At 38.3% G+C, this 21667-nt stretch overlaps 5 protein-coding genes across 9 annotated transcripts in view; 3 read left to right on the forward strand and 2 right to left on the reverse strand.

The window, feature by feature from the left end:
- Positions 1-34: 34 nt before the first annotated feature.
- Cul2 (cullin 2) lies at positions 35-4442 on the reverse strand. Of its 4 annotated transcripts, none has more exons than XM_070305440.1 (8): positions 3993-4442; positions 3193-3393; positions 2598-3096; positions 2314-2493; positions 2013-2231; positions 1741-1911; positions 712-1653; positions 35-618 (listed from the first exon to the last, which is right to left on the reverse strand). In XM_070305440.1, exons 2-8 carry the CDS (start codon positions 3309-3311, stop codon positions 487-489), a joined length of 2262 nt encoding a protein of 753 aa, XP_070161541.1. In that variant the 5' UTR covers positions 3312-3393; positions 3993-4442; the 3' UTR covers positions 35-486. The 4 variants fall into 4 exon arrangements, with proteins under 4 accessions (XP_070161541.1, XP_070161540.1, XP_070161539.1 ...); XM_070305439.1 differs by having other exon boundaries at positions 3879-4442; XM_070305438.1 differs by having other exon boundaries at positions 3644-4442.
- A 327-nt stretch (positions 4443-4769) lies between these two features.
- Prosbeta3 (proteasome subunit beta type-3) lies at positions 4770-5999 on the forward strand. Its single transcript, XM_070304895.1, has 3 exons — positions 4770-4879; positions 5144-5709; positions 5820-5999. Exons 1-3 carry the CDS (start codon positions 4877-4879, stop codon positions 5866-5868), a joined length of 618 nt encoding a protein of 205 aa, XP_070160996.1. The 5' UTR covers positions 4770-4876; the 3' UTR covers positions 5869-5999.
- Positions 6000-6487: 488 nt separating this feature from the next.
- Positions 6488-9470, forward strand: LOC138938458 (arf-GAP with dual PH domain-containing protein 1). Its single transcript, XM_070305442.1, has 6 exons — positions 6488-6625; positions 7054-7279; positions 7458-7656; positions 7729-8088; positions 8166-8388; positions 8595-9470. The coding sequence occupies exons 1-6, from the start codon at positions 6544-6546 to the stop codon at positions 8660-8662; spliced, it is 1158 nt and encodes a 385-aa protein (XP_070161543.1). The 5' UTR covers positions 6488-6543; the 3' UTR covers positions 8663-9470.
- On the reverse strand, positions 8843-19190 carry LOC138938463 (uncharacterized). Its single transcript, XM_070305452.1, has 11 exons — positions 15833-19190; positions 11870-11961; positions 11660-11769; positions 11531-11587; positions 11320-11460; positions 11150-11244; positions 10135-10328; positions 9935-10047; positions 9784-9854; positions 9509-9719; positions 8843-9332 (listed from the first exon to the last, which is right to left on the reverse strand). The coding sequence occupies exons 1-10, from the start codon at positions 15860-15862 to the stop codon at positions 9561-9563; spliced, it is 1062 nt and encodes a 353-aa protein (XP_070161553.1). The 5' UTR covers positions 15863-19190; the 3' UTR covers positions 8843-9332; positions 9509-9560.
- The window catches only part of LOC138938459 (uncharacterized), a 31585-nt gene continuing 22163 nt past the window's right edge, over positions 12246-21667 (forward strand). Inside the window, exons 1-2 of one of the 2 annotated variants that reach the window (XM_070305445.1) lie at positions 12246-12406; positions 12773-12910. In XM_070305445.1, coding sequence (XP_070161546.1) covers positions 12898-12910 — 13 coding nt within the window. In that variant the 5' untranslated portion in view covers positions 12246-12406; positions 12773-12897. Of the gene's footprint in view, positions 12911-21667 lie in introns of both variants that reach the window. The other variant, XM_070305446.1, reaches the window with a different exon arrangement.

The raw sequence follows: 21667 nt of genomic DNA on the forward strand, positions 1-21667 counted from the left end.
TTTAGATCAAGAAGAGTTATATAGATTTTGGAAAAACAAAGATGTAGTAAATTGCTCTATTTCAGGTAAATTCTAATAAATATAAATACTATAAAGAAAGTAATAAAAAAAATTTCTGTTACATAGAAAATTATTTTTTCCGCGAGACATGCTACTCCAATATAAAATAGTAACTTCATCTTTATTCAGTGTGTGCATATATTACAAGTCAGTAAATTAATTAAGGTATTCATTAATCGATCGATCCTAGTTGCGAATAAGCTGTCTACGATGCTCCTCCCAATCTTTCGAATATCATCGAAAGCCATTCTCTCTTTTAATTGTCGCTGACAAAGCGTTTTAGCCTTTGAAATTATCTCAAAGAATGATCATTTCATGATTGTTGAACCTAATTCAGTAATTGGCTTTGCCGAGGTCTCAATAGCTCTCAGCAAAACATTTGAGATGCAACTTGTGTGAAATAAATTAGTGACAAATGTTAAAAGGTTACGCGATATACGAGTACTCATCCGCGCTATTTGCAGTACGTTCGATATATTGTTTATCTATCAATGTTTCAATGCACTTTTTAATCATTCCAATAGAAGGTGCAAAGGTAACTTTCGATTGACTCAATACCTAAAATAACATAGTTACATTAAATTAAACACCGCTTCACCAGACAGCTGACAAGTGCGGTTCATATCAAACTCTCAAAATTGTTAAACTCACCTCTTGTATAAGCTGATTGTGTCTCAACAGTTTACGGCTCTTCATGATGCGAACTATGGCTGCTTGCAAGAACATTTTTCTGTCCTCGTCCACGCTACGATGCGTGGCCTCCGCGTCCTGCGGCGCATCTCGTTGCAACACACCAGTTACGCGGAATTTGGTTCTTTTGTTGGAGTAATCGAAATTGAGTGTAAGGATGGTGTCTTCCTCCAGTTCGCTGGATTCCTCCATGGATTTGTTAAGAATCTTGCAATCTACGAGACTGGCGGCGTGTTTGACCAATTGGTCGTGCGAGAGACGTAACGATGCTGCCGCCTCTCTGCACGGTATCGCGTCGCAGTGCTCGAAAAGCAACAGTAACGCCATTTGATATGTCTGCACAGTGACCAAATATGATTTCTTCAAGTAATTAAACTTGAGCTCACCCTGGCTTAAATGGTGCAACCACGTGAGCTTTCGACCACTGAACTGCATATGATAGAATGTTTCGAAAGCCTGTATAGACTTTTCTAGTTGCTGCGGAACGTGGAACGGCCCAGGCGACGGCGGCAGGGCGAGCGGCCAAGCGCCGGCTTGTAACACTTTAACTCCGAAACCCGTGCCCAATTGATTTTCTCCGTCACCTTCCCGTAAGGTCGCCGTAAATTTCGCGTTGAGATCCGCCGAGACGGACATGTCCGTAAACATGCGATGAAGCTTGTTCGTGAATTCATAACCGCACGCACGCTTCAAATCGTCGATCATCATCTCTTCGGCGTCCATCGATTGCGACTGCTGATGTATCAATCGTTTTGCCAACATACGCGAGTAAAATTTTTGAAATACATCTTTGTCGTCGACATACTTGAACACAGTTATGGAGCGTCTCAATTTGTCTTCGATCTCGCTCTCGGACGCTGCCTTGGGTGACTTTTTCAACAGAGAGTCGCAATATTTCGCCAGCTTAAAAAACCAATATACGTTACATTATAATTTATTAATAAAAATCGTACTCTAAGATGAAAATATTATCGTCTCTATAAAATTTACCAATTCTGGTGCTCGGACCGGCTGTTTTGGAGCAGGCCTGTAGTTTACGATGGCAGAGCAAGCTTTATCAAGAGCACCTACAAAACTCTGATCTCCTTTGAACACATCTCTAATCAGTTCCGAATATTTAGAATGTACATTTAACATGCTCTCCACGAATTGCGTGTATACCTGAAATTAGAAAATCGTATTTTCTCTATATAGTTAGACACAAATCCATATGTTAATTAAAATGTTCAGATATTTTAAATATTTAAGTGTTATATATTTACATTTTCTCCTTGTAAAGGTCCGATTGCCTGTAATCCTTGTTGCGTAATGTGTCGAGTGAGTTTTTGTACAAGTGGATCTAAACCTCCTGGCAAAGGCCTCAGCAATGGATAAAGAAGAGCCAGATCTCGTTTACTCTCATTTTTTATCATGATTTCTGCTTCCGCGTGGAGCCAATCGGCTTGCGCATCTACCATTTTCTCCTCACAACACGCTCTTACCTACAGTAAAATATTACTGCTATATCATCTACTACCTCAAACTCATCGATTTTGAAAGATTGCGCAAAGAATGAGAGCATACCTTTGGTACAGAACTCTTGTGAAGAAATTTATGCGCACGTGCTTCCTCTTGATTAAGTCTCCACGTTACTTTTTCCATGTAACGTGTAACGTCCAACTGTTGCAGCAGCGACATGGCTTCTGCCATGTAAAATTCTTTGCTAGCTTTCAAGAAAGGTTCCTCGAAGGCTTCTTGATACAACTGGCCAAAAGATAAAAATCAATTTAATAATTCTTGAAAGAAAAAAATTTTTTCATCTCGTAAAAAAAACTTTAAGCAATAAAAGGTTAATTATAATATATTACATTTAATTGTCCCTTCATCTTGTACTCCTCCACCCGAACGAAGCTCTGTATAACACCACAAATAACGTCGGTCGGGGCAAGCAATTTCGAATCTCTATCGGCGTCGATACATACAAGTAGAAGTGAGACGAGCTTTTCTCTAAGTGGTATTATCATTTTTTTCTTCCAAATGTCCAAACCTAGTTCACCAATCTCCATCTGCTCTTGACACTCTTCGTCCCTATTCGAACTCGCGCCATAGATGAGTTCCGCCTCCGAGAGCTTCTGTTTCTTAATGTGCTGTTGATTGAGGTATAAGTACAAGCTATGTAAGTAATAAATGCCCTGCGAATACTCTGTCCAGGCTCGATGATACGCCGTGAGGAGATCCGTATTGTCGTTGTATGAATCGACTTCTACCAATAAATGGTCTACGTGGTTAACCAGAAACCTCTTTGTCTCATCGTATAAACGATCTGCCAGTGGTTCGGGATACGCGACGCACAAAGAATAAACATCACTGCAATAATATTCAGCAATATATTATACATTTAATATATTTTTTTATGTTTTTCGACAATTAAATATAAGATTCTCAGATTTCATTTTTAAATACCTAAATCTATCGTTCCATATAGCACGTGGGATATTTGCTAATGTTATCACTCCTTTGACAGTCTCTTGTAGTTCATGCCAGGTCTGATTAAAATCCACTTTTTTAGGTTTTAGTGACATTCTTTCTACAAATCACTGGTTACTTGTTTTTAAACTCAATAGCTTACTAATTCCGCAAGCTAAACTCACTGACGTTATAAACCTGCAAAATAACAAAATTATAAGATTCATAATTCTCTTGCAATCCGTATGAAATATATGTTTAAGCATTTGAAGAAGATTTGATCTATTTGAAAATTATCTTAATATTTTTCAGAATTTAACAAAAACTATGCACCAAGAGTACATTCCAAGAATAATCTTCAGTGTGCATAAAGACCGAGTTTACGAGACTTTGTCCGAATGTTTTGCAAATCATCGATTTAAAAATAACATAAAAGTAAAATATATACACTGCACACATTCACATCTCATGGCCGCTCTAATTCTCTCCCCTGTTTTGTCTGCACTGCCTGTCAATTTATATAGCGAGCAAACACTCCCGCGAGAATCTGGACTCTGAGTGAATCTTAATAACTTGCAATAAACACACTCGGGCATAAACATACGTCCGTTCAAAATCGTGCACTATAATGGCGCATAGTTTTGTTGCGAAATATCGATTGCGATTAAGGAGAGATATTTTACGAGATGTTCAAACGCGACGAAATTGCGACGAGCTAGGCGCGTGCATCCGCCATCAGGCTGACACAGCTGACTGGCTCGAGATGGTCCGCGCGCGTGTTGCGTGCCATCACTAACCAAGAAATTGCACGAGGATTCGTGCTCCGGGTTCCAATGCTAATCCTCGTACGCAACGACGATCGCGCGATCGTACTCCGCAAGTACGAAGAACCGTACTACTGGGCCGTTTATTTTTGGGGCGGGGGCGCGAATCATTCCCTGCTGCGGCGAGATGCATGACATCCGCGACGACTCGGACGCATTTTCGCGTGGTGAGGGGATCAGAGGGATGGGGGCGGGGAGGAGGGGGAGAAGAGTCGAAATGGGTCGTTTTCGCTGTCACGGTTCGCGCGCGCCAAATCGAGAACGCTCTAGATTTTCTCGAACGTTTTCGAGATGAGCGATTCTTTATTTCTCTTCTATAAAGCCACGAAATGTCTTAGTTCGAAGTAACACTCTCCGTGTTTCTATTCGCGAGATTCTCAATAACATTGCACAGCCATGCTCTTTTTTTTAATAAGAATGTAAATGGGTACAATTTCTCTCTCTCTCTCTCTCTCTCTCTCTCTCTCTCTCTCTCAAGATATGTATGTCATTCGATATCGTATGTGTTTCCAGACCTGTCACATATGTAGCGCAAAGAGAACGTACCGAATGTAAGAAATGTCAAATGAGTCATATTGTTTTAATACCGCTGATCCTCTAATAGCAATGCAGTGAAGGTCAAATATTGGCCAATCAAACGCTACTTTATTCTGACGAGTAGATTTTCGAACGCATAATGAAATCGTATTGTCAGAGAGAGGAACAACTATACTTTTGTATAGTGCATGGTCGTGACTCGCATTTCGATGCTGTTCGATGTCTTCAATTTCGATTCTGTCTGACCTAACTGACAAGTTTTGCATTGCGAATTATTAATATTTACATCGTAGAATTGTTATATATACATCGGAGCAAAAATGGTGAGCATTTATTACAAATATATTTTGTGCTTTTTTTCGTTTAGTTATCCTAAAAAAGGATTTATTTCTTAAATATCATGTAAAACACTTGGAAAACAAACTGGAAATAGTTTATTGGAGGTTATATTATTGTCGATTGTACGGATGACATTGCATGTTTCGCGATAAATATGAGAGAAAGCTGAAAGTGTGATCGCAGTGTATTATATATTCTTTTATTGCATTTTATACATTAATTTTAATTTATATAACTTCTTCTTCTAGAGTATTCTCGCGTACAATGGCGGTGCTGTGATAGCCATGAAGGGCAAGAATTGTGTTGCCATAGCAGCTGATCGCAGATTCGGTATACAAGCGCAAACGATTATGTGCGATTTTCAAAAGATTTACGAAATGGAACCACACCTGTACATCAGTCTACCTGGGCTCGCCACTGATACCCAGACTGTCATGGAGAGGCTACGCTTTCGCTTGAATCTTTATGAATTGAAGGAGAATAGAAAGATTCATCCTAAAACGTTTACCGCGATGGTCTCGAATCTTCTGTACGAAAAGAGATTTGGACCTTATTTTGTAGAACCCATAATTGCTGGGTTAGATCCTGTCACATTTGAACCATTCATTTGCAATATGGATTTAATAGGATCCAGAAATATATCCGAAGATTTTGTAGTGGGTGGAACATGTACAGAGCAATTGTACGGTATGTGTGAATCGCTTTACGAGCCGAATTTGGAACCCAATGAATTGTTTGAGACTGTCAGCCAAGCTTTAGTCAATGCCTTTGATCGGGACGCGATATCTGGATGGGGTGCTGTTGTTTATATTATGTAAGTATGATAATACTTACATAGAATAAATTTGTGACAATACATTTAACAATATTTATACTTGCGCATATTTCTTATACACAAATTAAATACATATGCTTTTGTTTCAGAGAGAAAGATAAGGTCACAAAGAGGACTATCAAAACGCGAATGGATTAAATACAATCTTTTTTTACATCAATATGCTTGGGGCAAACATTTCACAATTATTATTGTAATTAAGTCTAAGAAATGGAAACAAAGCTTACAAGATTCTTTAATTAAATACCTAATACCTTTTTATTTTTAAATATCTATTGAAATTGATTACAAGAAAAAATTAAATTATTTATATCTTTACCTATATTGTTCTAAGTATACGTTACATTATTTTTGCATAAAATTTTGCCTTTCTATTTTATTAACTCAATAATATATATAAGTAAAGTTTTTAAATAATTTTATTTTTTGTAAAATATAAGAACGAAAAGTCCTTTTTTTTTTTTGTTCTCTAAAGTATAAAAGCTAGATCTAAGTTTTTTTTTTTTTTTTTATCGATTAAATTTCAATTTTCAATGCGATCTAATACGGGCTACCCCTCCTGCCATTTCCCTTTGCCAATATCAGCAGCTAATTCTCCGTTTATGTGTTTTACATATCTATGATCTGTGCATGATTTGCCCGTGTTCCAAAATTCACTGCCAGTGCTGCAAATCTATAATATACGTGACGTGAACTATAGATTTTCAGTACTGGCAGTGAATTTTGGAACACGGCCATATGGCAGAATCGCAAAAAGGAGGAGCCGCGTTCGTCCACGGTGTATGAACAATTGTCGTATGTCAATGTTTTAAGATGGCGGACACGAACGAGAAGTTGTTGGCGGAACTCCTCAAAAAGCCTGGAAACAACGTGTGCGCGGACTGTGGGGCCAAGAGTGAGTGCGTTCCGTAAGAAGGTTTCATTTACCTTCGTCGTGGACAAGCGAGACGCGTGCAATTCGCGTACGTTTGATTTCATCTACGAAAAATCGTCGCGTAACCTTCGAGAGACGTGTTTGTTTTTATATCGTGATATTTAAATATTGCATTTGTGTAATCGCGCGAAGTGTTGCTGATCTCGGTGTTGATGTTATTCGTGTAATGCTTTCATTTAACGTCGTGGTAATTAATCACTCGTGTGATTACAATCGATTACGAACGCAAGCAAATTTAATCGCTCGTGTGATAAGTAACATCCTGTATCGAAACGATAATGATCTTTACCGAGAACGGGCGTGATATCTGATTTTTCTTTTCAATTTTATTTTAAGTAAAACTTTGCATATTATTGTTTTACTAATCAAATTATCATTACACATTTCAGATCCAGAATGGGCGTCTTACAACATAGGTATATTTGTTTGTACAAGATGTGCCGGCGTACACAGATCTATGGGAGCACATATATCGAAAGTGAAGCACTTAAAATTAGATAGATGGGAAGATTCCCAAGTGAATAGAATACGTGAAGTGGGTAATACTGCAGCGAGATTGCATTATGAGGAACGTGTACCTTCCTGCTATCGTAGACCAAGCCCAGATGCCCCACAGTAAGTTATCAAGTGTTTCTTGTGATTTTCCTGTTTCAGTTTATTATCTCTGATGACATATTATTCGCTTTATCAATTAACAGTGGTAGATTATAATTAAACATTAAATTGTATATTTCTATCAAAATTTAATATAAAGTGCTTGTATTAATAGGAACTAAGTTTTGAAAATTATTAGAGTTTTAGTAGAACAATGGATACGAGCAAAATATGAGAGGGAAGAATTTTGTCATCCCGAAAGACAAAATAACTATGTGTCAGGATTTATGGAAGGATTTTTAATGAAACGCGGAAAGGAAGATTCACGTTATCATCCTCGAAAATTTGTACTCTGTGAGGCGGAGGATACACTCAAGTATCATGTCAAAGAAAATAAGGTGATTCAAATGAGATAGATGTAATTTGTATCAAAATACATGTCGATAACATGATTTTATATTTATTTCAAGGAACCCAAAGCTGTGTTAAGGATATCGGAATTGAACGTGGCGTTTGCACCACCTAAAACTGGCAATCAAAACAGTCTTCAGCTGTCTTTTATGAAGGATGGTACAACGAGACATATCTATGTATATCACGAGGATCCGGAAGTAATTACGAATTGGTACCTCGCAATCAGATGTGCGAAGCTACATCGGTTACAGGTGGCATATCCGGGTGCAACTGAAAACGAGTTACTGTCGCAACTCACGAGAGATTTTGCGCGCGAAGGTTTTCTATGGAAAACCGGCCCAAGACATACTGACGCTTATAAAAAAAGATGGTTTACCTTGGATGGCAGAAAACTCATGTATCACGACGATCCGATGGTTTGCATATTTTAAATTTTATTTCTCGTATTACTCGATCAATCTATTTTGTGTTAACTTTTTCTTTATCTTACAAGGATGCACATCCAAAGGGTGAAATCTTCCTAGGACACAGTTCCGAAGGTTTTGCGGTTAAGATTGGTGTACCGCCGGGTGCTAGAGACCAAGGATTTTCGTTTACTCTCGAGACACCCGATAGGACTTATTTGCTCTCTGCGCAAAGCGATGACGACAGATCGCAGTGGATTCATGTCATCCAAAAAGTGATCGATAAACCATTAACGCCACAGGACGCAAATGGTAAGTAAACTTAAGCGCGGAAATCATACAATGGTCGCGTTCAGCAGAGAAAGCGCTCAGTTATCGTCTTGTCAACACTCGACGTTGATATTTTGGTTCTAAAAGTAAGAGCCAATCGCGTTCGATTGCTACTGAGCGGTTTTCTCTGCTGAATACGGCCATTGACTGATTGATCATTCATATGTTGATCTTTATTTATATTATAGTAGCGGCGCGACTCCTAAGAAAGCGTACAACCAGCGGAACAATCAATATATTTTCGTCCACAAGATAGGGTTGGATTCCTCTTAGACGTCTTTCTTAATTATTCACCGATAATCATACGATTGAATCGTATTATCGAATTAGACAAATATATGACTCAGCACGCGCGTAATAATACTCAACAGTCGGGCTTATTTACTCGTGCTGTTGCTGTCGAGTCATGTATTTACTCGTATATCTGCGCACGATAATGTAGTTTATATAGAGACATACACAAGACTGCTCTCAAAGAAGAAGTTGATAAAACGCGGATATATAAACTCCAAGCACCAATCGCTCGTCATTTTTACTTAGCAATAATATCGCATGTGATACTTGTCTCTGATAGCATGTAACATTCAGAATACGAAAGAAATTCTCTTCCAGAAGATTAATTCAATTTGTTGCAGATTAATCTATTGAATGACACAAGGCTGGCTTATAATAGAAAATATTTCAAAGATCACCCAACAATGTTCCATATACAGTATTTTATTTTATTTTATTTTATTTTTTTTTTTATATCTATATTTCTTAATCTCAGCTGGTTTGTTTAAACCATCTCTCATTGATATAAGGCCGCAAGTGACAATGATATATTCTGTACATAAATAATAAATTCTGAGGGCCTAGCATTTTCATTTTCATTATTTTTTGAAGGGAAATAATTATACTCAATTCCAACGCAACACGCTGTGTTCCTGTAAATAAAACTATCTTTGAAAATAAATGCCAAACATTTGTCTACATATGCTAATTATGCATCAAATATTATTCTGATATCTTTTGGAATAGTTTCATCGATAGCAACAACATTATAATATCAAGCCAAAAGATATAGATAAACTTCCAATCTTAACGAGAGAATCTTACTTACTTCTTCAGGTACATAATGTTGATATGTACGCATAACATAGATTTTCAATATTTTATTTTCTCTGCTCATATTCAATGATAGGTACGTTCTTTAAGTAACAGAGAATATTGATCCAGCAGAAGGAAGCAATACTAACGTATGTCACTCGTAAAGATGGCGGAACTAGCATAAAGTTTACAAGTTGTACCGGTAGCCAATATCCGCACGAAGTCTTGAAGAAGAAAACAAATATATATATAATACTTGCGACCTGATTTTTGTATCACGAAACGAACCTGAAAAGTGCGCAGAAACTTGAGTTTGCATTCTTGAAAGATATCCAACTTAGCTTCCATCAAACTCATACCTGCAAGGTTTAATTGTAATTCATATATAAAAAAAAATGATGAATTGAATTTTGCACGAAGTGCACAAGAAGATACAAACTAATAAAAAATATCATAAGTAACGGCGGTGTGAAGATGAATTGATCTGCAAAGAGCTTCATTAGCACAGTTCTAACGGATGTTCCGCTATAAAATGTATCGAGCCATTTGTACCTGTCATTATAACATTTGTATTAATTCATAAATTCATTAAAAAGCCAAATGAGAGAACTTTTTACATCAATTCAGTAATCGGAATACCATCTATATAATATTGGTCCGGCCAAGAAGCAGCCATAGATTGCATATCTCTTCAACTGAGGCCAATTATAATTCGTCGATTGCATCGAAGTATCTTCATCTACAAGTTTCAATGTTTCACAAAATCTTTGTATCTGCCTTAATGTCGGCCCTTTGATATCGGCGGAATTTTTCGATTCTTCGGCGATTGGCAACTATACACAATTACAATCCACTCATTAGCGTGAACAATATTACAAAAAATGTGTCTGCCAAAAATCCAATATATATTTCACCTTGGATGCATTACTGAAGCTCTGTCGAATAAACTCGGCGCTCGTGAAGAAGGAACCATATACCATGGAGTTATACAACAATGGTCTCTTCTGCATAATATTTATCATCCAAAGAACTTTCGTCACCGACATATTTCGTTTTACTTAACAAATCACAAGCCTTATCGTTTGTTTCACGTTTCGTGGTATGCTATCAGGTAAGGTAAATATTATTATTGCATAACTGATAGAGGTGCTTGAATGGATGGTGCCACTTTGAAGGGTGATACTGATACTATCATGTAGACGCCGCCCGTAACCATTTAGATTCAATTGTGTTCAATCACTGATTTAACTACATCAATTACGTTACATCAACATCCCAATGGCTCTACCAAAAATCACTATTATACATTGTAGTGAGAAGAAACTGAGGCATACATTAAAAACTTTTATATTTTATATTATCAAAATTTTTTATCCATATATATGGATAAAGTTATATAATTACAAATAGATTAGTAGTTTACTATAATAGTGTATAAAAATAACAATATTTGAACAGCAAGTCAATGTGAATTAGGCGTAACGGATTGTAATTCAGAATGTAACCAATTCATCCAATCAGAAGACGCTTCCTTCTCGAGAGTGACTTCTTGAAAAATTTCACTTTTTTCTATCTAAATTATAATTTTATCTATATAGTAGTAATGAAATATTTAGTGTAAACATGCGACTAAAGATCAAGACATTCAACTTACTTCTTGAAAACCAAGCTTCTCAAACATATTTATGCTCATTACATTGTTTGATTTGATTTTGGCACGAAATTGATTAATATTCAATGTTTCGAAGCCTGTGGCGAAATAAATATAAATTAGCATTAAGAAAAGAATATTGAAACTAGCTAGCGGTATCAAATTCAAATTACCATAATGCAGCATAAGAATAACAGACTCCCAGCCTCTCTTTCTGCCTCGATGTGCCTCATCGGCTATCATAATCTCTATTTCGGCAATATTTGATTCTTGCGAATCATTAAAGAATAAATTCGTGTCTCCTATCATGGCATCTGAAATGAATTATTCGATGGAAAAATTATATACTGTGCGTGTAATCTTGACGCAATCTGCCATGCATACCTATTTCGCTTCCAGTGGACAGGAAGACACACTTATCCAGAATAATGAAGGTGCACTCTGCAACAGCTTGAAGCTCAAGTTACTCGGTCCAACATGAACAACGTTGATACCAAATTAACGAATAATTACTATCTTCATCCTCGAGCCACCGCTTTTGCATCTCGAACTCCTCTTGCAACGTTAACGGTTCAGAGCCTGTCAAATATTGCAACGTGGGATTCTTCATCCATTCGTGATATCTAAATGTAATAAGTTTCGCATGAATCATCGACGAAATTAATTCTTACGTATAGAATATATAAAGAAGGAAAGAAAGTGGTATGATATAACGATACAAACTTTACGACGTGCTTCTCTTGATACGGTACCAGAATGACATTTGTCCCGTTGATACGAGTATTCATATTCTTCCTCATGATATTAACGAAAAGCTAAAATAGAAATAAATTTATGCTATACGTGCTTATAATTAAAAATTAAATTTTTATTTCACACCTTCAAAAGAGAAGAGAGGTTATATTCTTTAAGCTGTCAAACTGTCAGCTGTCAGTATCTTACGATGTTTTATCGACGCGTATCGAGAGTAAATCTAAGACGTTGTCCTTCCCTTGACGATAGACGGCGCCACGATAGCGCCGCGAGCCGCTTGACGTTAGCTTCCCGCCACGCCGGATGGAAGCGCACCTGTCTGTTAGACAGATCGTGCAACTGTCAATCCGGCACTGACGGCAAGGACTGACTCGCCGCGTTCGCGCTGTTTATCTGTCAGAGGCGGCAGCGGCGAGAAGGGACGCGCGCGAGACCGAGAACGACAGCGGCGCATCGGTGCAGGATCGAAAAGCGTGGGACGGATCCGGAACGTTTAATTACACGTCGGTGAGTGTCGTCGCGTGTATATAATTCTTTATTGCCAGCGCGTGCCGCCGCCGCCACCGCGTCGTCGTCGCCGCGTCGTTCGTGCCGCGCGAAAAGACGCGCGCGGGAGAAGAGCGCGCGCAGAGCCAACCACGCCGCATGGACGCGTCGTGGCATCGGATCTTCTGACGCGAGGGAATTCGCACGACGCACGTGTTTTCAAACGTATTTTTTTTTTTTTCGTCGGCCGACCTGGACCCAGCGTCTCGCTGGGACGATGACAACGTCAACGAGATGAGAACGACGACGCAACGGTGGCGGCGAGACAGCCTCGGCCTACGCTTCGACATTCGTTGACTTTTGACCGATGAAAATTCTCTTTGACAGCTCTCCCTCTCTCTCTCTCTCTCTCTCTCTCTTCCTTCCTCTCTCCCTTTTTCTGTCCGACGATCGTAAACAACGGCCGACCGCACGAATTTGGGTCCGATTCGCCTGGCACGCTTGATCACGTAATGGATCGTATCGGTGAGTCTGTCCAGAGAGATATTTCTTTAATATATTATAATATAGCGTGTATATCTGTATATATACGCGCACGCACACCGGCCATCGCGCGGCATGTAGACATTTCGGTGTGAGACGCCACCGCGCCGAGCGAGCCAATACCATGGAGCGTAGGCACGTGGTGCTTGACTTGAGAGGCGCGCCGCGCGGGCTTCCTGCACGAACCGACCCGGCTGTCTACGGGGCTTACTCGGCTCGCCGCAAGGAATCGAGCACACATTATAATACAACTGTCAGATTTCGGTCTTTTGGTCAGCGCGCCGATTCGGAGAAATATTCCTCGCGCGCATCTCGTTCCTCTCGTGCAGCCTGGTGCGGATCCCTGTCGAGGATCCGTTTTTCTGCCTGAAAGAGCGAGACACGTTCCTTCGATCGAATCGTTGCCGAACATTTCGCGGCTATAACGTCAACGAACGGACGCGGAAAGCACGTGTTTGTAAACGTCGCGAAAAAAGCGAGATCGATTTGTCCTAGCCGGTATAACTCGCGTGCACACACACACACACACACACATATGTGTGCCTGTCGTTTCTCTTCGCACGCAATCTTTTTTTCATTCGGGCTATGTGGCAAAGAAAGCGTCGTCATATTTTCGTAGACGAGGCTATTCTTTGTTTTTTTTTTTTTTTTTTTTTCGTATCGCGCGCATTCCGCTCGCATCGACACAGCGAAAGATATTCTATACTATCGCGTATTCGCAGAATGTGTCGTTTTTGCACTCTGAAAATATTATGATTTTTATACAAGAAATGCCCTTTTCTCAGAAATACGATATCTTATACCATTGACAGCTCGCTTTCTCAGAGAGAAATGCAGACAAATAGATTTCGTATTTTGTAAATTTAAGAATCTTGTAGAATCGCGCGAATTTAATCTTGGAATATATTTGTAGATATTTTGAGAGTTTTTTTATATCATGGACAAATTTTAAAAAGCTCGAAATACATATACCCGTGCACGGGTGTGTATTCCAGCGTTGTAAAAAAAAATGTGCGCGTAATAAAACAGCTTTTAAATATGTTCAGGTAAGCGTAGCTCGCATAAGTTCTAACTGCAGAAAATTGGAGAAGGATTCGTCTTTCTTTTGTCAAGATAGACGTATTTCCGGTGGAAGAGAAATATTACCTCTGTCTAAACACTTGCGAAAAATTGTTCTCCTTTAAGTGAGAAAGCGTCTCTCTTTCTCTCTCTCTCTTTGTTTTTTATTTCTATTAAAGTTTGACAAATATTTTTCAATTAATCTGATGATTTATTTTAATAAGGTTTTTTCCGAGACTTTTTTTACAATAGGTATTTGAATTAAATGCCATTCTCTCTCTCCTCTCTCTCTATCTATTATTTATTGTCAATTTGCTTGCATTTGCGGTATTAAAAATTTGCTACAAGAGATTTTATGATATTTTTCCCAATTTTTTTCCTTCAAATTATGATCTCATAATATCCGTCAGAAGAATCTAGAAATGGGACGGTTTTCACATACATACATACACGCATCCAATGATAGACTTTCTAGGAAAGGACTGTTTATGGTTGAATGTTCCTTCTTTTCAACAGGGACAAGAATCGTTTGAAAAAGATTCTGGAATGATTTTTTTTTCTTTCTTTTTTTTTCCTCTCTTCCAGAGACAGGGATCTGTAGAATGCACGCGGCATTTTCATTTGCGCGCTCGATCAACAAAGAATTATCCATTTAAATGTTATCGCGGAAGAAAAAACATCTTTGTCTTCCTAGAGAAGGCAAACGATAAAGATGAACTGCGTGATAAATTACCATTATAATGCAATTGGGTCGTTTTCGCTTACGTATTCATGTTACGTTTCATGTTTGCCTTTATATCTGATTCTATTCATGTCGAGAGCCAAGCGTCTCTCTCCTTTGGGTTTATTTAGATTCCATTACGTAGACACACAAAGCCGGAAGAGTATCTTCCAGAAATTACAAGTTTAACTGTCTCGATATCATGACGCGATAGATCTATCCATTTTAGCCGCGCCTCTTTCTACTTTTTGTATTTAAAATGCGATAAGTATGTATATTCAGGCCTTATATGAAGAGAAGGAAGGAGAGAGAAAGAAGAAAGAATAACATATCATCCTTAGATTATGTGATTTACTTCTCCCATCTCTTTTCATTAGGTATGTCTTGGAATTATTGTTATAGGTTTTCTAAAAAATATTCAGCTAGTCGTGTAGCGCAATTTTTACAAAACATCTGCGTTGCCAATCGAAATATATTAACATGCAATATATTTTTTTTTCCAAACGTGCCAAAGAACCGCCTTAATTTTCGAGATATTTCCTCAGATTTATCTGCAATATTACAATTAAAATAATGCGTTTTACGATGAAAATATTCATAAATTGTTTTTATCTTTTCGAGATGTCATCTCCCTCCCTCTCTTGATCTTAAAAAAAAAAAAAAAAAAAATTATCTTGATGAAATCGAAGGGCGAGAAATAAGCTCGCGCGAGATAAGCTTTTTATGGTGTAAAATTATCGTAAAAGGAGGGGAAGGAGAAAATAGAGGAGGAGGAGAAGGAGCAGAAGGAGGAGGACGTAGTAACTCGGAGGAATCTAGTTCGAGTTATAGTCCAAGATTAGCAAGTCCGTAAGTGGGTCGCATGTATGCGCGCTATCTAGCCCTGGTCATTGGCCAGTAACACGAATGCTATTGCCGAGAGAGGAAAGCGGCGGGAGAATTGCGTAACGCGCGAGCGAAATAATAATTGTTATCGGGGAGAGGAAAAAAAAAGGGGGGGGGAAGAAAAAGAGAGAAAACCGACTTTATCTGGTTTTTGCGTCCCACTCGTCTTCGGTCGCTCGCGCGACTCGAACCGTTCGTTCGCCCTTCGCGATTCCGTTATTTGTCAAATTCTCACTTGCCGATATCTCGCCGTATGTGTAATTTCCCATGGATCCCTCTCCGCCGCGTTATCCCAATCGTCGCGGACCTTGAGCGACGACGTATATATATATCCTCCGGCGCGATACACACGGCGACGTGATAAGACGCGCGTCTAGTCCGACTGACAGGAGCGCGGGGCGAGCGAGGAACAGGGCGCTCTATCGGTGTTACGTAACGTTTTACGATGAGGCCGCACTTCTCGGCTGCCGCTCTACGTTCCGTATCTCGCGTCCTCGAGGAGTCTGCGCCGCGTGGAACAGCGGCTCGATGAACGGTCATAATTCCGGAGAAGAGTTTCTAAATTTCATCCCCGCCAATTGCGATCTGGAAGCGATGACAGCGGGGGAAAGAAAGACATATTCTTTAAAATGAAACGATACAAACGCAGATATATTTAAAAAATAGGTATACAATTTTTATCTGTATTATTGAATATTTCCGTAGATGCGTGAGTTTTTATAATTATCATTGTTTTGGGACGAATTATATAATTAAAAGAACAGTGAATATTTTATATTATTGCTTCCTTTATAATGTCCGCTTTAAGAGCAAATATAGTACAACGTACATCGGAAAAAATTTTACAAATTTAGTACAAATTGCATAAAAAAATATATTCCCTTTTTACATGTATTGTAAAGCTGGAATATAACGACATTAAAACATTTATTATTATAAAAATTATAAATTATATATACTTGTTCTATTTTGTTAACGATTATGAATTTGTATAAAAAAAAATATTTGGATAATTACAATATTCCTTTATAAAATATAATATATATAATATTATTGAATAAAATATCGCGTAATTTCTTTTATATATTAGTATGTTCCACGATTATAAAAAATGTTATTTTTACTATTTCCCGCTTACTATTCCCTGTTAATATTTCCTCCACGCATGCAGCCAATGGGATAAATGTTTAATTGAGTAAATTTAGAAGTGACCGAAATTATTTAATATTTAGGCACTTTGCATCAGTTCCGCTGTAATGTATTAATACAATACATTAGGCCTCTTATCGTCATCACGACACGCACAAGCGCATCGACCACTAATGAGCAGTTTCTCAATGAATGGCGACGGAATATCGTGACAACTATTGTCATCGGATCATTGAAAGTCAACGTCGTTCACGGAAATGCATAATGATACATGAGTTGAGGATAAATCAACGGGCAGCATATTAAAAATAATTGTTCTGTAAATTTTCTGTACAATAATTGATTTTAATATGTACAATTTATCGTTCTATAAGAAGAAAACCGCATCGAAATATTTAAAGTGCTAGATGATTGTTAGCTTTTGACAGAAGCCAAGAGCTGGTTTCATCTTATGTATTCCAAGATTTTTTTTATTTTTTTTTTATTTTTTTTAACATCTCGAAAATATTTATAAAAAGATTCCAATTAAACGGTCTTGTTATTTTTCCAGACGATGTTAAATGAATTGCTAACTAACTTTCTCTCTCTCTCTCTCTCTCTGCGCGCATGGGTGTGTATACGAGACATTGTTCTCTTTCAATACGTGACGATATTAGGTCGTTAATTTATTTAAAAAAAACTTGATTAATCAATTAATATATTTATCAATTTAAATATACTTTGTATAAGAATACGTATACTTGTCGCTTACTCGGAAATATTTAATGTATAATATATTCAGATACAGCGCGGGACTTTGTTAAAAAGATTCGATATACGATAACCGCGCGCACAGCGACTGTAACCTTCGCCCGCGGGTTCCTCCCGGATCGGACCTCGTGACATGAAATTCCTGCGACAACAATGTACGTAGAAGATGCATAAAACGCAGCGATAGTTTATAAAATAAAACGCGGTGAAAATGCGCGGGAAAAACGGCGCGAATCGCGCTGTCCTCTTATTGCCCCCCCCAACCCCCTTCCACACACACACACACACACACATACACACACCGTATACATATATAATATATATTAAGCGAATATATTAAACAGGCGAATCGCCAACGAATCGAGGTGGCTGTTCGCGGCTGTCCCGCTGACCCCTGAAATCTTGCATTTTCTCTATTTATACCCGGTTGTTCCCGGCCCGACCTCTTAATAGTGAGGGAGAAACGTTTCGAAAAGGCGATGGTGCTCTTTGACGATTAGAATCTTGTTTCCTTCGATTTATAGATGCTGTTTTATAAATGCACGAAAATGGTGAGGATCTTATCAACGCGCGCGCGCGCGCGACGCGACTGTTTGATTAAAAATATTAATCTAATCTTTCGGACAATTTTTTTATTATTTCCGATGACGGTTGAAAAGTAAAAAAAAAAAAAAGAATGAAATTGCGATCTTTTTATTCGAACGATTGATCTTTCACGTCCAGGTGTGAACTTTTCCACCGACGAGTAGACGTATCTATGAAGTTACACGGTTATTTCACTCCCGCTTATCATGAGGCGAGACCCGAAGACGATCGCACGACTCGGTGTTGACGCGGCGATAAAACGAGCACTGTAACGTCTCCGCGATGACTGTGAATGACGCTAGATATTTATCCGATTATCGTCGACGATCGGTAGCTGTATCGCCCCACTGATCTCTACTCATGCTACTTGTTAGACATTATCGTTGGAGACCGTTAGTTTTATTTATCTAAAATCTAAAGAAATATAGATTTATTAATTATAAAATTCTTTGCTTGAAAATCCATCGTGCTTATCACAACTATGTAATTACGCATGTTTAATGCCTCTGTGATTCAATTTTACGCTCAAAATATCGGTTTAAAAGCATTATTTTATAAATACAATTGCTAGTTTTTGTAACGTCAAAATTTTTCTCATCAAAAAATATTGTCATAATAAAATATAATCGTCGAAAATTATTATCGGAGTATCGTTTCTTTCTTTTTCAAAAATCGCGATTTCAATTTTTTTTCAACGACAAGAAATTCCAGAAGGCGCGTTTTATATACACATGTTGCATTACATATAGAGTTGCTAATCTTGACACGCTCTACCAGTCTAGAATGTATTAGGATTTTCCTTCCGCATAACCGTCGATTAACGAGATTTATGTTCTCGCACTTGTATTCTCGTCGTGTCTATAATCGTGTCGAATTGATAAGTGAGTTAATCTATTTCAATGCGCGATGCAAATTGCGCGCTCGCTGCTCAATGCTAAACGCTTCGATTTCTATATCTGATTTATTGATAATATATTGGTTCAATCATTGATTCAAAAGCTTTCTCTCTCTCTTTCTCTCTCTTTTAATATGGAATTTCTACTTTTAATTTTAACGATAATTTTTTTAAACTAATCACTTTAATTATTTAAAACAATTTAATTATATATATATATATAATTATTTAAATATAAATTATAAATAAAATATAAAGTATTATTAATATTATAATGTAAAGTTATAGGAGACTGCAGTGAAGTGCTTTTTACAAACTAGCTTTCGGGAATATAATGATGTAAATAACAAAATTAAAGAGTAAAAATATTAAAAAATTATTTTTACTGTATCAAATAAAAAAAGAAGAAGAAGATATTATTTGATGTTTGATTTTAAATGCTCAAAAATTTGAAATTGTAGCTTAATTCTCGAGATATTTAATAATCAATTCATGTAAACTTTTAAACCGTGCAAGGATGTTCGTCTGCGATTGCTATCGATAGACTATTTTTGTAGACAAGTCGATTTCGACAATTAGCGATTTCGCGCGGATTCTGCTGGACGGACGCGTCCGAAGTGTCCAACCGGCTTAAAGGCCGTAGCTAAAATCGTTCTGCTCGCTGACCTACGAGGAATGTCCTGACATTTCTTCGCGCGACAGAAGGCTCTTCAAAGCCGGCCGAGAACCCGCGACTGTCTTTCCCTTCCTCGTCGTAAGCGGTCGCGAGAAGAGGGGGAAAAAAGAAAAAAAGAAATGGAAAAGTAATCGGGAAATTGGAAAAAAAAAGAAAAGAAAGCGGAACCGAAGTGCGTCGGGACTTTCGACTACGACATGCGAGCCACCCGATAACGGACACCTGACGTTTCCCGTTCCGTCTTTAGCGCAACGACGATGACGACGACGACGACTGACGTTCCATTCGTTTGTCTAAACATAGAAGAACGATATTAAAAATACCGGCACTCAGTCGCGTCGCGACACTAGAGAGCGAGGATCCTTTCCGGCTTCGTCATGTGGAACACTTATTATGAGACAGAGAGAGCGCGTATTCTGGCCCGACACTCACATTTCGCGCTTGCGCTCCGATTCCTCCCGCTCTTTTATCTCTATCTATCTAGCTCTCTCTCTCTCTCTCTCTCTCTCTCTCTCTCTCTCTCTCTCTCTTTTTTCGTATGTATGTGTATATAGTACGTCATTAAATTTAGATCCCGGAATTTACCGGCATCGCGAGAGATATTCGCGATTCCTCGCTCCCCCCGCGTCTTCTTCCCGCTTCTTCGCGTTACTTCATCTTCAATACGCGTTTGACTTGAGAATTTTCTTTCATCGGTTATTCGAAAAAAGACACAGTATTTGTTAGTAATAAAGAGGGTAATTTTGTGGCGACAACGCGCGAAGATCGGCGATATTTGGAAATAATCGAAGAACATCATCGTGTTTTGATTATCGATGGAAAAAGAGTGGATGACACGTATCCTATCGGAAGCCGCTTCCCTTCTTACATTACGAAATATTATAAAGCCCTCTTGCTTCTCGACGTTGAGAGGGTCGTGTGGGGTTATCTTTTACTCGATGTATACATATTTATTTTTCCTCCTTATCGTCATACCTACGTATTTTTTCCGTCAAAAGCTCTCTTAGGTCTTTGATATAAAATATATAAATATCCGTTATATGCCCAAAGAGGGTGTCCAGTGTGAAAGATGCAAGATATTCTATTTATTACTTTATGATTGGAAAAGCTATGTCTTTTTTTTTTTTTCAAATACAGTCATCTATGCCTGTCTCGTTATGAGAAATAAAATTTCAACAATTTTTAAAATAAATATATCGATACACATGTCGAAATTTTTATACGATATGCGATTCTCTTGATGCAAAAACCTGCCATAAATTGATCTTATTTCATTGCTATGGATTTCGATCGCATTTGCCATTTCGTGAAAGGTAGAATTCGTAAATTGACAAGTACATGTTTGCCAAGATAAACTATTAATTTCACCGTTATCTGTAAGAGTATAATCGTTTGAACGGCACGTTTATTTGCCGTGAACAAACGTTAACTACCGATACGCGATAAATTTCGGCCCCGAAGATAATTAGGCGCCGCGCTGGCAGAGCCTCCACCGCGTTCGCTCTCACAGAACGGCCAGATTGCAAAATTCATCATAATGCGATATCCGCGTTACATTGTTTGCACCGATGACAACCGATGTTCGCCAAGAAATGTTTCGAGTAGCGATGTGTTTGTCTGAACGACATTTATAAATAGATCGCTAGGCGTCGAAAATCGGCGACTCTTGGCAATTTGACAGCGAAATCTCCTCGGCGGGAAGGGCGACGACAGATAGAGAGAGAGGTAGAGAGATAGACCTCGTTCTCTAAAATCGAGCACGCGCATAAGAAGAAGAAAGATGAGACAATTTTTGTGAATCATTCGCGTATTCCCTCTCCTCCCCCTCACCCATTCCGTCATCCCGTTTCTTGTCCCGTGCAATTTATTTCTCGTACGTCTATCGTTAAACGCACTTTTATTATGCGCGCCGACAATCGGATAGTTTCCTTGACATGTTTCGGTCATTGGACTGGCGTAAGAGACCTAGTCTGTCACATCATCGTATGTTATACTGATATTCCATTACCCGAGACAAAA

Source organism: Polyergus mexicanus, unplaced genomic scaffold (genome assembly GCF_030449975.1).
Source record: "Polyergus mexicanus isolate NDT 795.1 unplaced genomic scaffold, iyPolMexi1.0 SCAF_12, whole genome shotgun sequence".
Classification (NCBI taxonomy): Eukaryota; Metazoa; Arthropoda; class Insecta; order Hymenoptera; family Formicidae; genus Polyergus; species Polyergus mexicanus.